We start from the raw sequence: 15,000 nt of genomic DNA on the forward strand, positions 1-15,000 counted from the left end.
AGGTAATAACATGATTATATACAGGAAGTACCAGTACTGAGTCATTGTGTAGGGCTATGAGGTAATAACATGATTATATACAGGAAGTACCAGTACTGAGTCAATGTGTAGGCCTATGAGGTAATAACATGGTTATATACAGGAAGTACCAGTACTGAGTCAATGTGTAGGGCTATGAGGTAATAACATGGTTATATACAGGAAGTACCAGTACTGAGTCAATGTGTAGGGATATGAGGTAATAACATGGTTATATACAGGAAGTACCAGTACTGAGTCAATGTGTAGGGATATGAGGTAATAACATGGTTATATACAGGAAGTACCACTACTGAGTCAATGTGTAGGGCTATGAGGTAATAACATGGTTATATACAGGAAGTACCAGTACTGAGTCAATGTGTAGGGATATGAGGTAATAACATGGTTATGTACAGGAAGTACCAGTACTGAGTCAATGTGTAGGGATATGAGGTAATAACATGGTTATATACAGGAAGTACCAGTACTGAGTCAATGTGTAGGGATATGAGGTAATAACATGGTTATATACAGGAAGTACCAGTACTGAGTCATTGTGTAGGGATATGAGGTAATAGCATGGTTATATACAGGAAGTACCAGTACTGAGTCAATGTGTAGGGCTATGAGGTAATTCAGGTAGCTATATACTGTACATATCGGTAGGGGTGAAGTGGCTCGGCAACAGGATAGATAACAGACAGTAGCAGCAGCAGCTTTGGTGGCGAGTATGAAAGTGTGCTGTCAGTGTGTGTGTGTGTGTGTGTGTGTGGGAATATATAGTGTGTGTTGGAGTGGAAGTATGTGGTGTCAGTATGTTTGTTGGGGGGTGTGTGTGTGTGTGGGGGAATATATAGTGTGTGTTGGAGTGGAAGTATGTGTGTGTGTGTGTGTGGGTGAGTGAGTGTGTGTGTGCATAGTCAATGCAAAAGAGTTAGTGCCAAAAAGTCATGATTGTAGTCTGTTTTGTAATGAATACGGCCAGTTTCCTGGACACAGACCAAGCCTGGATTCTCCATTGATCTGGCTGATTGGTTCAGGACCGGGGTTAATGTGTGTCTGGGAAACCACCCTATGAGACTCTGTTGTTGTGTACTTACGCTCCACTGTTCTTCTGCTTCCTGTCTCCTCCTCCTCCTCCGCAGCGATTGGCCGGACGTTGATCCCGCGGTACTTCCGGAGTATATTCGAGGGGGGCGCCACCGACCTCTACTACGTGTTGAAGCACCCCAAAGAGTCCTTCCACAACAACTTCGTCTCGCTGGACTGTGACCAGTGTACCATGGTTACGCAGAACGGAAAACCCATGTTCACACAGGTGTGTGTGTGTGTGTGTGCGTGTGTAGGCTATGTCTTTCCTGCGGACGCTATTGTAAACATGAGGGAGAATCTTATCATCAAAATCTGCATTTGTAACTCAACTGAATGAGTTCAGTGCATCTTCTATGTGAAAGTCTACACATGTAATTCATGCTTGGATTCGGCACATAGTTGCTGGTGAATTGCTATCTTTGCGTGCAACAAATATTCTGAACATAACTTTCGTGACCTCCTTTTGTAGAAAGTGCAACCCTGACCTCTGACCCCTCTAGGTGTGTGTGGAGGGTCGTCTGTACCTGGAGTTCATGTTTGACGACATGATGAGGATCAAGACGTGGCACTTCAGCATCCGACAGCACCGTGAACTGATACCACGCAGTATACTGGCCATGCACGTGAGTTAAACACACACACACACATTCACCTGTTGTCTAATATCAATACATGGTGTCCCACCACTCGAACCCCTGACCTCTAACCCTATACTGGCCATGCACGTGAGTTAAACACACACACACACATTCACCTGTTGTCTAATAGCGATGGTAGACAGATCAATACATGGTGTCCCACCTCTCGAACCCCTGACCTCTAACCCTATACTGGCCATGCACGTGAGTTAAACACACACACACACATTCACCTGTTGTCTAATAGCGATGGTAGACAGATCAATACATGGTGTCCCACCTCTCGAACCCCTGACCTCTAACCCTATACTGGCCATGCACGTGAGTTAAACACACACACACACATTCACCTGTTGTCTAATATCAATACATGGTGTCCCACCTCTCGAACCCCTGACCTCTAACCCTATACTGGCCATGCACGTGAGTTAAACACACACACACACATTCACCTGTTGTCTAATATCAATACATGGTGACAGACCTCAATACATGACCTCTCGAACCCCTGACCTCTAACCCTATACTGGCCATGCACGTGAGTTAAACACACACACACACACATTCACCTGTTGTCTAATATCAATACATGGTGTCCGACCAATCATGGTGTCCCTGACCTCTCGAACCCCTGACCTCTAACCCTATACTGGCCATGCACGTGAGTTAAACACACACACACACATTCACCTGTTGTCTAATAGCGATGGTAGACAGATCAATACATGGTGTCCCACCTCTCGAACCCCTGACCTCTAACCCTGACCTCTAACCCTATACTGGCCATGCACGTGAGTTAAACACACACACACACATTCACCTGTTGTCTAATAGCGATGGTAGACAGATCAATACATGGTGTCCCACCTCTCGAACCCCTGACCTCTCGAACCCCTGACCTCTAACCCTATACTGGCCATGCACGTGAGTTAAACACACACACACACACATTCACCTGTTGTCTAATAGCGATGGTAGACAGATCAATACATGGTGTCCCACCTCTCGAACCCCTGACCTCTCGAACCCCTGACCTCTAACCCTATACTGGCCATGCACGTGAGTTAAACACACACACATTCACCTGTTGTCTAATAGCGATGGTAGACAGATCAATACATGGTGTCCGACCTCCTCGAACCCCTGACCTCTAACCCTATACTGGCCATGCACGTGAGTTAAACACACACACATTCACCTGTTGTCTAATAGCGATGGTAGACAGATCAATACATGGTGTCCGACCTCTCTCTAACCCCTGAACCCTGACCTCTAACCCTATACTGGCCATGCACGTGAGTTAAACACACACACACACATTCACCTGTTGTCTAATAGCGATGGTAGACAGATCAATACATGGTGTCCGACCTCTCGAACCCCTGACCTCTCGAACCCCTGACCTCTCTAACCCCTGACCTCTCGAACCCTGACCTCTAACCCTATACTGGCCATGCACGTGAGTTAAACACACACACACATTCACCTGTTGTCTAATAGCGATGGTAGACAGATCAATACATGGTGTCCGACCTCTCGAACCCCTGACCTCTCGAACCCCTGACCTCTCGAACCCCTGACCTCTCGAACCCCTGACCTCTAACCCTACAGGCCCAGGACCCCCAGATGTTAGACCAGCTGGCCCAGGACCCCCAGATGTTAGACCAGCTGTCTAAGAACATCACCAGATGTGGACTGTCTAACTCCACCCTCAACTACCTCCGAGTGAGTACACACAAACATCCACAACAACAAACATAGATCACTACCTCCCAGTGAGTACACACAAACATCCACAACAACAAACATAGATCACTACCTCCCAGTGAGTACACACAAACATCCACAACAACAAACATAGATCACTACCTCCCAGTGAGTACACACAAACATCCACAACAACAAACATAGATCACTACCTCCCAGTGAGTACACACAAACATCCACAACAACAAACATAGATCACTACCTCCCAGTGAGTACACACAAACATCCACAACAACAAACGTAGATCCCTACCTCCCAGTGAGTACACACAAACATCAACAACAACAAACGTAAATCACTACCTCTCAGGGAGTACACACAAACATCCACAACAACAAACGTAGATCCCTACCTCCCAGGGAATACACACAAACATCAACAACAACAAACATAGATCACTACCTCCCAGTGAGTACACACAAACATCCACAACAACAAACATAGATCACTACCTCCCAGGGAGTACACACAAACATCCACAACAACAAACATAGATCACTACCTCCCAGGGAGTACACACAAACATCCACAACAACAAACATAGATCACTACCTCCCAGGGAGTACAAACAAACATCCACAACAACAAACATAGATCACTACCTCCCAGGGAGTACACACAAACAACAACAAACATAGATCACTACCTCCCAGGGAGTACACACAAACAACAACAAACGTAGATCCCTACCTCCCAGGGAGTACACACAAACATCCACAACAACAAACATAGATCACTACCTCCCAGTGAGTACACACAAACATCCACAACAACAAACATAGATCACTACCTCCCAGGGAGTACACACAAACATCCACAACAACAAACATAGATCACTACCTCCCAGGGAGTACACACAAACAACAACAAACATAGATCACTACCTCCCAGGGAGTACACACAAACATCAACAACAACAAACATAGATCCCTACCTCCCAGTGAGTACACACAAACATCAACAACAACATACATAGATCACTACCTCCCAGTGAGTACACACAAACATCACAACAACAAACATAGATCCCCTCCCAGTGAGTACACACAAACAACAACAACAACAAATCACTACCTCCCAGAGTACACAAACATCCACAACAACAAACATAGATCACTACCTCCCAGGAGTACACACAAACAACAACAAACATAGATCACTACCTCCCAGGGAGTACACACAAACATCCACAACAACAAACATAGATCACTACCTCCCAGTGAGTACACACACACATCAACAACAACAAACATAGATCACTACCTCCCAGGGAGTACACACAAACATCCACAACAACAAACGTAGATCCCTACCTCCCAGGAGTACACAAAATATCAACAACAACAAACGTAGATCCCTACCTTGATACAGTGCCTTGCAAAAGTATTCATACCCCTTGGATTTCTTCTAATGTTACTCTGTTACAAGGTAAAATAGATTTAATAATAGATTTAATTGTAATTTTTTTGTCAACAACCTACTCAATACTCTGTCAATTCTATTTTAAAGATGAATAGGAATTGGATAACTAAAATATAGTCGTAGCCCCTTTGTTTAGGAAAGTGTAAATTAATTCAGGAGTAAAAAATGAAATGATACAATGACTGTGAGATTAAAGTGCAAACTGTCAGCTTTCATTTGAGGGTTTGTTCATCCATATCGGCTGAACCGTCTAGAAATTACAGCACTTTTTCTACGTAGTCCCCCATTTCAAGGGGACCAAAAGTATTAGGATAAATTCACTTGTGTGTATTAAAGTAGTCCCATATTACTGTCACACAATGACGACATCAAGCTTGTGACTCTACAAACTGGTTGGATGCATTTTCTGTTTGTTTTGGTTGCGTTTTAGATTATTTTGTTCCCGATAGAAATTCATGTTAAATAATGTATTGTGTCATTTTAGAGTCACTTTTATTGTAAATAAGAATGGAATATATTTCTAAACACTAATACATTCATGTGGATGCTACCACGGTTACGGATAGTCAAGTATGCATTGTGAATAATGATATGTGAGAAAGTTACAGACCCATAAGTATCATCCCCAAATGCTCTCCTCCCCTCTTATTGTAATGGTGAGAAGATATCATGTTCCTGATAGGAATGGTAGTAGTTTAATATAGTACTGATAGGTATAGTAGTAGTTTAATATAGTACTGATAGGTATAGTAGTAGTTTAATATAGTACTAATAGGTATAGTAGTAGTTTAATATAGTACTGATAGGTATAGTAGTAGTTTAATATAGTATATAGGTAGGGTAGTAGTTTAATATAGTACTGATAGGTATAGTAGTAGTTTAATATAGTACTGATAGGTATAATAGTAGTTTAATATAGTACTGATAGGTATAGGAGTAGTTTAACATAGTACTGATAGGTATAGTAGTAGTTTAATATAGTACTGATAGGTATAGTAGTAGTTTAATATAGTACTGATAGGTATAATAGTAGTTTAATATAGTACTGATAGGTATAGTAGTAGTTTAATATATTACTGATAGGTATAGTAGTAGTTTAATATAGGACAGATAGGTATAGTAGTAGTTTAACACAGTACTGATAGGTATAGTAGTAGTTTAATATAGTATTGATAGGTATAGTATTAGTTTAATATAGTACTGATAGGTATAGTAGTAGTTTAGTAGTTTAATATAGTACTGATAGGTATAGTAGTAGTTTAATATAGTACTGATAGGTATAGTAGTAGTTTAACATAGTACTGATAGGTATAGTAGTAGTTTAACACAGTACTGATAGGTATAGTAGTAGTTTAATATAGTATTGATAGGTATAGTAGTAGTTTAATATAGTATTGATAGGTATAATAGTAGTTTAATATAGTATTGATAGGTATAGTAGTAGTTTAATATAGTACTGATAGGTATAGTAGTAGTTTAATATAGTACTGATAGGTAGGGTAGTAGTTTAATATAGTACTGATAGGTATAATAGTAGTTTAATATAGTATTGATAGGTATAATAGTAGTTTAATATATTACTGATAGGTATAGTAGTAGTTTAATATAGTACTGATAGGTATGGTAGTAGTTTAATATAGGACAGATAGGTATAGTAGTAGTTTAATATAGGACAGATAGGTATAGTAGTAGTTTAATATAGTATTGATAGGTATAATAGTAGTTTAATATAGTACTGATAGGTAGGGTAGTAGTTTAATATAGTACTGATAGGTATAGTAGTAGTTTAATATAGTACTGATAGGTAGGGTAGTAGTTTAATATAGTACTGATAGGTAGGGTAGTACATAGTACTGATAGGTATGGTAGTAGTTTAACATAGTACTGATAGGTAGGGTAGTACATAGTACTGATAGGTAGGGTAGTACATAGTACTGATAGGTAGGGTAGTACATAGTACTGATAGGTAGGGTAGTACATAGTACTGATAGGTATAGTAGTAGTTTAACATAGTACTGATAGGTATAGTAGTAGTTTAACACAGTACTGATAGGTATAGTAGTAGTTTAATATAGTACTGATAGGTATAGTAGTAGTTTAACATAGTACTGATAGGTATAGTAGTAGTTTAACACAGTACTGATAGGTATAGTAGTAGTTTAATATAGTACTGATAGGTATAGTAGTAGTTTAATATAGTACTGATAGGTAGGGTAGTAGTTTAATATAGTACTGATAGGTATAATAGTAGTTTAATATAGGACAGATAGGTATAGTAGTAGTTTAATATAGTATTGATAGGTATAATAGTAGTTTAATATATTACTGATAGGTATAGTAGTAGTTTAATATAGTACTGATAGGTATGGTAGTAGTTTAATATAGGACAGATAGGTATAGTAGTAGTTTAATATAGGACAGATAGGTATATTAGTAGTTTAATATAGTATTGATAGGTATAATAGTAGTTTAATATATTACTGATAGGTATAGTAGTAGTTTAATATAGTACTGATAGGTAGGGTAGTAGTTTAATATAGTACTGATAGGTATAGTAGTAGTTTAATATAGTACTGATAGGTAGGGTAGTAGTTTAATATAGTACTGATAGGTATGGTAGTAGTTTAACATAGTACTGATAGGTAGGGTAGTACATAGTACTGATAGGTAGGGTAGTACATAGATACTGATAGGTAGGGTAGTACATAGTACTGATAGGTAGGGTAGTACATAGTACTGATAGGTAGGGTAGTACATAGTACTGATAGGTGGGGTAGTACATAGTACTGATAGGTAGGGTAGTACATAGTACTGATAGGTACATAGTACTGATAGGGTAGGATAGGTAGTACATAGTACTGATAGGTAGGGTAGTACATAGTACTGATAGGTAGGGTAGTACATAGTACTGATAGGTAGGGTAGTACATAGTACTGATAGGTAGGGTAGTACATAGTACTGATAGGTAGGGTAGTAGTTTAACATAGTACTGATAGGTAGGGTAGTACATAGTACTGATAGGTAGGGTAGTAGTTTAACATAGTACTGATAGGTAGGGTAGTACATAGTACTGATAGGTAGGGTAGTAGTTTAACATAGTACTGATAGGTAGGGTAGTACATAGTACTGATAGGTAGGGTAGTAGTTTAAGCCATACAGCTTCCACCTAACAAACCTTTCATATCCAGGGGGAGTTTCTGGACGGGCCTAAACACTAGAGTACAACATTAGACTGAAGTCCACTGTGAAGGACATGATATCGTGTGAAGAGGGTCTTGTCTTTCCTGTCATGAATAATTCACACCTGGTGGTAATTTCCACTACACAAAGAATGGTTGTCTTGTCTCTCTGTCATCTCAAGTCTCCCTCCCTCCCTCCGTCATGTGTCTCTCCTGTAGCTGTGTGTGATTCTGGAGCCCATGCAGGAGCTGATGTCCAGACACAAGACCTACAGCCTCAGCCCCAGGGACTGTCTCAAGACCTGCCTCTTCCAGAAGTGGCAACGCATGGTGGCCCCACCAGGTAACACACACACACACACACACACAACGTGCAGGCGCATACACACACGCACACAACGTGCAGGCGCATACACACACACACACAACGTGCAGGCGCATACACACACACACACAACGTGAAGGCGCATACACACACACACACAACGTGCAGGCGCGCACACACACACAACGTGCAGGCGCATACACACACACATACAACGTGCAGGCTCACACACACACGCACACACACACACAACGTGCAGGCGAACACACACACACACACACACAATGTGCAGGCACATACACACACACACAACGTGCAGGCGCATACACACACACACAACGTGCAGGCGCATACGCACACACACACACACACACAACGTGCAGGCGAACACACACACACACACACACACAATGTGCAGGCACATACACACACACACAACGTGCAGGCGCATACACACACACACAACGTGCAGGCGCATACGCACACACACACACAACGTGCAGGCGCATACACACACGCACACACACACACAACGTGCAGGCGAACACATACACACACACACACAGAACGTGCAGACACACACACACACACACACACACACAACGTGCAGGCGAACACACACAGGCAGACAGAACGTGCACCCACATGCATGAACGCGTGTACACACACACTCCTCCTCCCTAACACCAAACTCTCCCTCTCTCCCCCCTTTCCCCCAGAGGAGCCGGAGAGGCAGGCTCCCAGTAAGCACACACACGCGCGCACATACACACAACCTCTCACACACACATCAAGATTGGGTTCCAAGACTGCACACACCTCTTCACCACCGTCCTAACTCTGTCTCCCGTTCTCCTCTCTCCTCCCCAACTCTACCCCCTCCTCCTCTCCTCTCTACCCCCGCATCCTCTCCTCTCTACCCCCGCATCCTCTCCTCTCTACCCCCGCATCCTCTCCTCTCTACCCCTCCCCCCTCTCTACATCCTCTCCTCTCTACCCCGCATCCTCTCCTCTCTACCCCGCATCCTCCTCTCTCTCTACCCCCGCATCCTCTCCTCTCTACCCCCGCATCCTCTCCTCTCTACCCCCGCATCCTCTCCTCTCTACCCCGCATCCTCTCCTCTCTACCCCCGCATCCTCTCCTCTCTACCCCCGCATCCTCTCCTCTCTATCCCCCATCCTCTCCTCTCTACCCCCGCATCCTCTCCTCTCTACCCCCGCATCCTCTCCTCTCTACCCCCCCGCATCCTCTCCTCTCTACCCCGCATCCTCTCCTCTCTATCCCCCATCCTCTCCTCTCTACCCCGCATCCTCTCCTCTCTATCCCCGCATCCTCTCCTCTCTACCCCCTCCTCCTCTCCTCTCTACCCCTCCTCCTCTCCTCTCTACCCCGCATCCTCTCCTCTCTACCCCCGCATCCTCTCCTCTCTACCCCCGCATCCTCTCCTCTCTATCCCCCCCATCCTCTCCTCTCTACCCCCACATCCTCTCCTCTCTACCCCCGCATCCTCTCCTCTCTATCCCCCATCCTCTCCTCTCTACCCCTCCTCCTCCCCAACTCTACCCCCTCCTCTTCTCTCCACCCCTCCTCCTCTCCTCTCTACCCCTCCACCTCCCCAACTCTACCCCCTCCTCCTCTCACCTCCCCTACTCTTCCCCCTCCTCCTCTCCTCTCTACCCCCTCCTCTCCTCTCTCCCGCTCTCCTCTCTCCTCCCCAACTCTACTCCTCTCTCCTCCCCAACTCTCTCCCACTCTCCTCTCTCCTCCCCAACTCTACCCCCTCCTCTCCTCTCTACCCCCCCTCCCTCCTCTCTACCCCTCCTCTCTCCTCTCTACCCCCTCCTCTCCTCCTACCCCCCCTCTCCTCTCTACCCCCTCCTCTCCTCTCTACCCCCCTCCTCTCCTCTCTACCCCCTCCTCTCCTCTCTACCCCCCCTCTCTACCCCTCCCTCCTCTCCTCTTTACCCCTCCCTCCTCTCCTATCTACCCCCCCTCTCTCCTCTAGCTGAACCAGCCAGACAGGCCCCTAATAAGAGGAGGAAGCGTAAGATGTCAGGCGGCAGCACCATGAGTGCCGGAGGAGGAACCACCAACAACAACAACAAGAAGAAGAGTCCAGCTAGCAGCTTCCCCCTGTCCAGCCAAGTACCAGTAAGTAGCAGTCAAATCAATCACATGTGTTTTAGGGAGCCCTTTTTACATCAGCAGTCACAGTGTGTTGCAGTTACGTGGTCTAAAACCTCAAAGAGCAAGCAAAGCAGAAGCCAGACCACGGCGGCCAGGAAAACCTATCTTCTACACCCCTATCTTTGTAATGATGTTATCTCCCTCCCCTTTAAGATGTGATGGTGGAGGAAAAGCCCACCCTGATAGGAGGTGAGCTAGCTTTGGTAGTAGTGGTAGTCGTCTCCTCCCCCTATCTCTCTAATAATGGTTTCTTCCTCCCCTATAGGACGTTATGGTGGTGGGAGAGCCCACCCTGATGGGAGGGGAGTTCGGGGACGAGGACGAGCGCCTGATCACGCGGCTGGAGAACCAACAGTTCGACGCGGCCAACGGCATCGATGACGAGGACAGCTTCAACAACAGCCCCGCGCTGGGCGCCAACTCTCCCTGGAACAACAAGGCCCCATCCAGCCAGGAGAGCAAGAGTGACAACCCTACGTCTCAGGCCTCACAGTAGAGGAGGGCAGGGAAGGGAGGGGCTTCCATAGTCTTAAAGGGGTTTCCTCTCCTTGTGGGTGTGTGTCAATTGTCTAGTGGCTTCCTGACTGTTCTTATCTTATCCTCTTAAAGGGGCAATCCGCAGTTGGAAAAATAACTTAGTGTCACCTCTACCTCCTGTTTTAGTAAAAAGCTGAGGGATGGGCCTGGAGAAGTGTAACCACTCTAAAATTCATAGACCGCTATGGGTACAAGGACTGACCATCCAAGATATAACAAACATATATATATATATATATAGTTTTAAGCATGTTTTGAGGCTATCCAGTTTTCCATTAGATGGTTACAGAGTAAACCACGTTGATACTGTGGGTTGTGACGGGTGCGTCAGTTGATTTAAGACCCTGAGACATTTAAAGGTTATATATTCCTCAACAATCAACAGGTACATATCATTCATTTAGACGTCCAGACAATGTGGCTGTAGGGACTACGGATTGCCCCTTTTCTAATAGGGATTTGTCCTGTGGAGTAGACGGAGGATCCCATTGGTTGATAAGAGGTTTCCTTTCCCTGTCTACCTTCCTACATCAGTTCTGATATGAGAGCTTGGTAGGTGACAGGAAATGACTGAGAGCTATTACCTATAGGGGCCTCCTCCAGACCTGGCTCTCCTAGCTGGTCTTTTAAGGAGAGACCTGAGGAGAGGGAAGACGCTTGGGACAGTTGAGATGCACCCAGGTAGGGGTGCAGGAAGGGGTGGTGGGGTAGGGAGAGGGCGGCTGAGCGGGGGAGGGGGACACGAGGACGACTCACACATCTACCTTCAGAAGAATCATGGTCACTAGATATGGAGTCTTAACTCTGGTCCACTCTGCTGCTGCACTGTGTGTGTGTGTGTGTGTGTGGCTGTTACTTGGTCAGAACTAAAGCCTGGACTGTGCCAAAGCTAGCGGACCGGAGTTGAGATCCAATCAGTTTAAAATGCTTTCTCACACACACACACACACACACACACACACACACACACACACACACACACACACACACACACACACACACCATTGAAGGAGCACTGATCCAACCTTTTAACAGAAAGCATTTAAACAACAACAACATTGTAGAGTTTTATACCCGTCTCTATTTCCCTAGAATGTTTTTATTTTATTTTCTACTCCTGCATTTCAAATCTAATTTTTATTTGTCCTTTTTTACCGATGATATTCAGAAGCTAACAGACCAAGGAGCCAGAAAACAGGACTGCTGTTATTCTACCCTCCCCCCTGACTAAATATATTTGGTCTGTTTTAATATCTTTTATGTTTTAAAGAGAAATAATTGTGGATGTTTTTCTGTTTTTTGAGATAGATTTTCTCCTGGTTTTTAGTGTATTTGTGCTTTGTATATTTAAGGTAGTAGCAACGCTCTGTACGACTGTATTCTGACTGGTTCCTGAAGCCATTCTGATCTAATGGAAAGAAATGAAATGAAAAAGAAATGGACAAAAAGAAGGAAAAAACACATGAACCTCTTAACCAATCCCGTCTCTCCATTTACATCTCTCAACCAATCCCGTCTCTCCATTTACATCTCTCAACCAATCCCGTCTCTCCATTTACATCTCTTAACCAATCCCCTCTCTCCATCTCTCTCTCTCTCTTTACAGTGTCCATCCTGATCATAACAGTGACTCCTCTCTCTCTCTCTCTCTCTCTCTCTCTCTCTCTCTCTTTCTCTCTCTATTTTCTTCTTTCTTCTAAATCTTTTTAACTTGTGTACATTCATTTATAAAACCCTGGGGTACAGTCACCATTGAGAAGACAAAACCCTGGGGTACAGTCACCATTGAGAAGACAAAACCCTGGGGTACAGTCACCATTGAGAAGACAAAACCCTGGGGTACAGTCACCATTGAGAAGACAAAACCCTGGGGTACAGTCACCATTGAGAAGACAAAACCCTGGGGTACAGTCACCATTGAGAAGACAAAACCCTGGGGTACAGTCACCATTGAGAAGACAAAACCCTGGGGTACAGTCACCATTGAGAAGACAAAACCCTGGGGTACAGTCACCATTGAGAAGACAAAACCCTGGGGTACAGTCACCATTGAGAAGACAAAACCCTGGGGTAAAGTCACCATTGAGAAGACATGTTTGCATCTTCAAGTTCAGCAGATTTATTTTTTTCATTTCATTTTTCTATTTATTTTTAATGAAATATCAGATATACGTTCTGTTTCTCCCCCCCCGTTACACACTCATCCTAAATGTACACTACTATTAGCAAATAAGCTAATGATCTAGTGCTGTTTAAAACGTCTGAACAGACAACCTGACATCATTCATCCACCCATGTGTCCCAAATGGCACCCTAATCCCTATCAAATTATGGTCGAAGGTAGTGCACTACATACAGAATAGTGTCATTCGGGACGCAACCCCAACTAGTTATTAATGTTTACCTGAAGTCGTAAGGGTTGTATGTATTTCCAATACCTGTGTTGTATAGGCTTGATCTGTAATATTGAGTCTGTTGCGCATGTGTTTGGTAATACCTTCAATTCTCACAAGGGGGCGCTGTTAGAGTATCACAAATAAGATCATTTCCTAACTTTATAGATCCAGTTCAACCATGTGCAGTGATATGATCTGCCTCCCCGGAGCACCCTATGTAGTGCAGTACTTTAGTTCAGGGCCAATGTGAGAGCAGGGGGCCATTTGGGACATGGCCCATGTTATTTAGTTCTGTAAATGTTGTTCCAGCTCTGTCGACTACATTGTGTACGTTTTCAGTACAGCTCTGGCTGTAACAGAGAGAATATGTCCCATATGGCACCCTATTCCCTACATAGAGCACTACTATAGACCAGGACCCATTGGCCCTGGTCAAAAGTAGTGCACTATAAGGGAACAGGAGGCCATTTTGGATGCAAGCCTAGAAAAAGGTGACTGGTACCCTAAACCAACCCTGTAGAAAAAGCCTTGTTTGATATTTTGGTTAGTTTTTTTGCCCTTGATACTTATTGATGAATTGATTAATGTATGGTACCAATAAAAATATACATTTTCACTTTAAAATGAACATTGCGTTGGGACTCTTATTTACTCTCAGGGACTTTTATTGTTGTACATGTGTATCTGATGCTCATGCCTTACAGTGTATTTGAAAAAAATGTCATCCATTTCATGAGTTGCTTTTGCCCCCCTGAACAAAAATACAACAATTCATAAGATTTTACTGAGTTACAGTTCATATAAGGAAATGTAAATAAATGAATTAGGCCCTAATCTATGGATTTCACATGACTGGGAATACAGATATGCATCTGTTGGTCACTGATAACTTTTAAAAAGGTAGGGGTGTGGATCAGAACCAGTCAGTATCTGGTGTGACCACCATTTGCCTCATGCAGCGCAACACATCTCCTTCACATAGAGTTGATCAGGCTGTTGATTGTGGCCTGTGGAATGTTGTCCCACACCTCTTCAATGGCTGGAAGTTGCTGGATATTGGCAGGAACTGGAACACGCTGTCGTACACCTCGATCCAGAGCATCCCAAACAGGCTCAATAGGTGACATGTCTGGTTAGTATGCAGGCCATGGAAGAACTGGGACATTTTCAGCTTTCAGTAGTTGTGATTAGATCCTTGCGACATGGGGCCGTGCATTATCATGCTGAACCAGGAGGTGGTGGCGGTGGATGAATGGCAAGGCAACGGGGCAGGACAACGGGCCAAGACAACGGGGCAGGACAACTGGGCAGGACAACGGGGCAAGACAATGGGGCAGGACAACGGGACAGGGCAAGACAACGGGGCAGGACAACGGGGCAAGACAACGGGGCAGGACAACGGGGCAGGACAACGGGCCTCAGGATCTCGCCACGC

General features: G+C 44.2%; 2 protein-coding genes across 2 annotated transcripts in view; one reads left to right on the forward strand and one right to left on the reverse strand.

Annotated features, from left to right (window-relative positions):
- Positions 1 to 14,193, forward strand: part of LOC115122589 (LIM domain-binding protein 1-like) — a 25,336-nt gene extending 11,143 nt beyond the window's left edge. Inside the window, exons 5-10 of the mRNA XM_065002142.1 lie at positions 1,167 to 1,339; positions 1,614 to 1,736; positions 3,378 to 3,476; positions 8,339 to 8,462; positions 10,451 to 10,596; positions 10,898 to 14,193. Coding sequence (XP_064858214.1) covers positions 1,167 to 1,339; positions 1,614 to 1,736; positions 3,378 to 3,476; positions 8,339 to 8,462; positions 10,451 to 10,596; positions 10,898 to 11,128 — 896 coding nt within the window. The 3' untranslated portion in view covers positions 11,129 to 14,193. The remainder of the gene's footprint in view (positions 1 to 1,166; positions 1,340 to 1,613; positions 1,737 to 3,377; positions 3,477 to 8,338; positions 8,463 to 10,450; positions 10,597 to 10,897) is intronic.
- LOC115126863 (LIM domain-binding protein 1-like) overlaps positions 1 to 15,000 on the reverse strand; it is a 181,121-nt gene that overhangs the window by 34,554 nt on the left and 131,567 nt on the right.

Source organism: Oncorhynchus nerka, linkage group LG15, assembly GCF_034236695.1.
Source record: "Oncorhynchus nerka isolate Pitt River linkage group LG15, Oner_Uvic_2.0, whole genome shotgun sequence".
NCBI classification, from domain to species: domain Eukaryota; kingdom Metazoa; phylum Chordata; class Actinopteri; order Salmoniformes; family Salmonidae; genus Oncorhynchus; species Oncorhynchus nerka.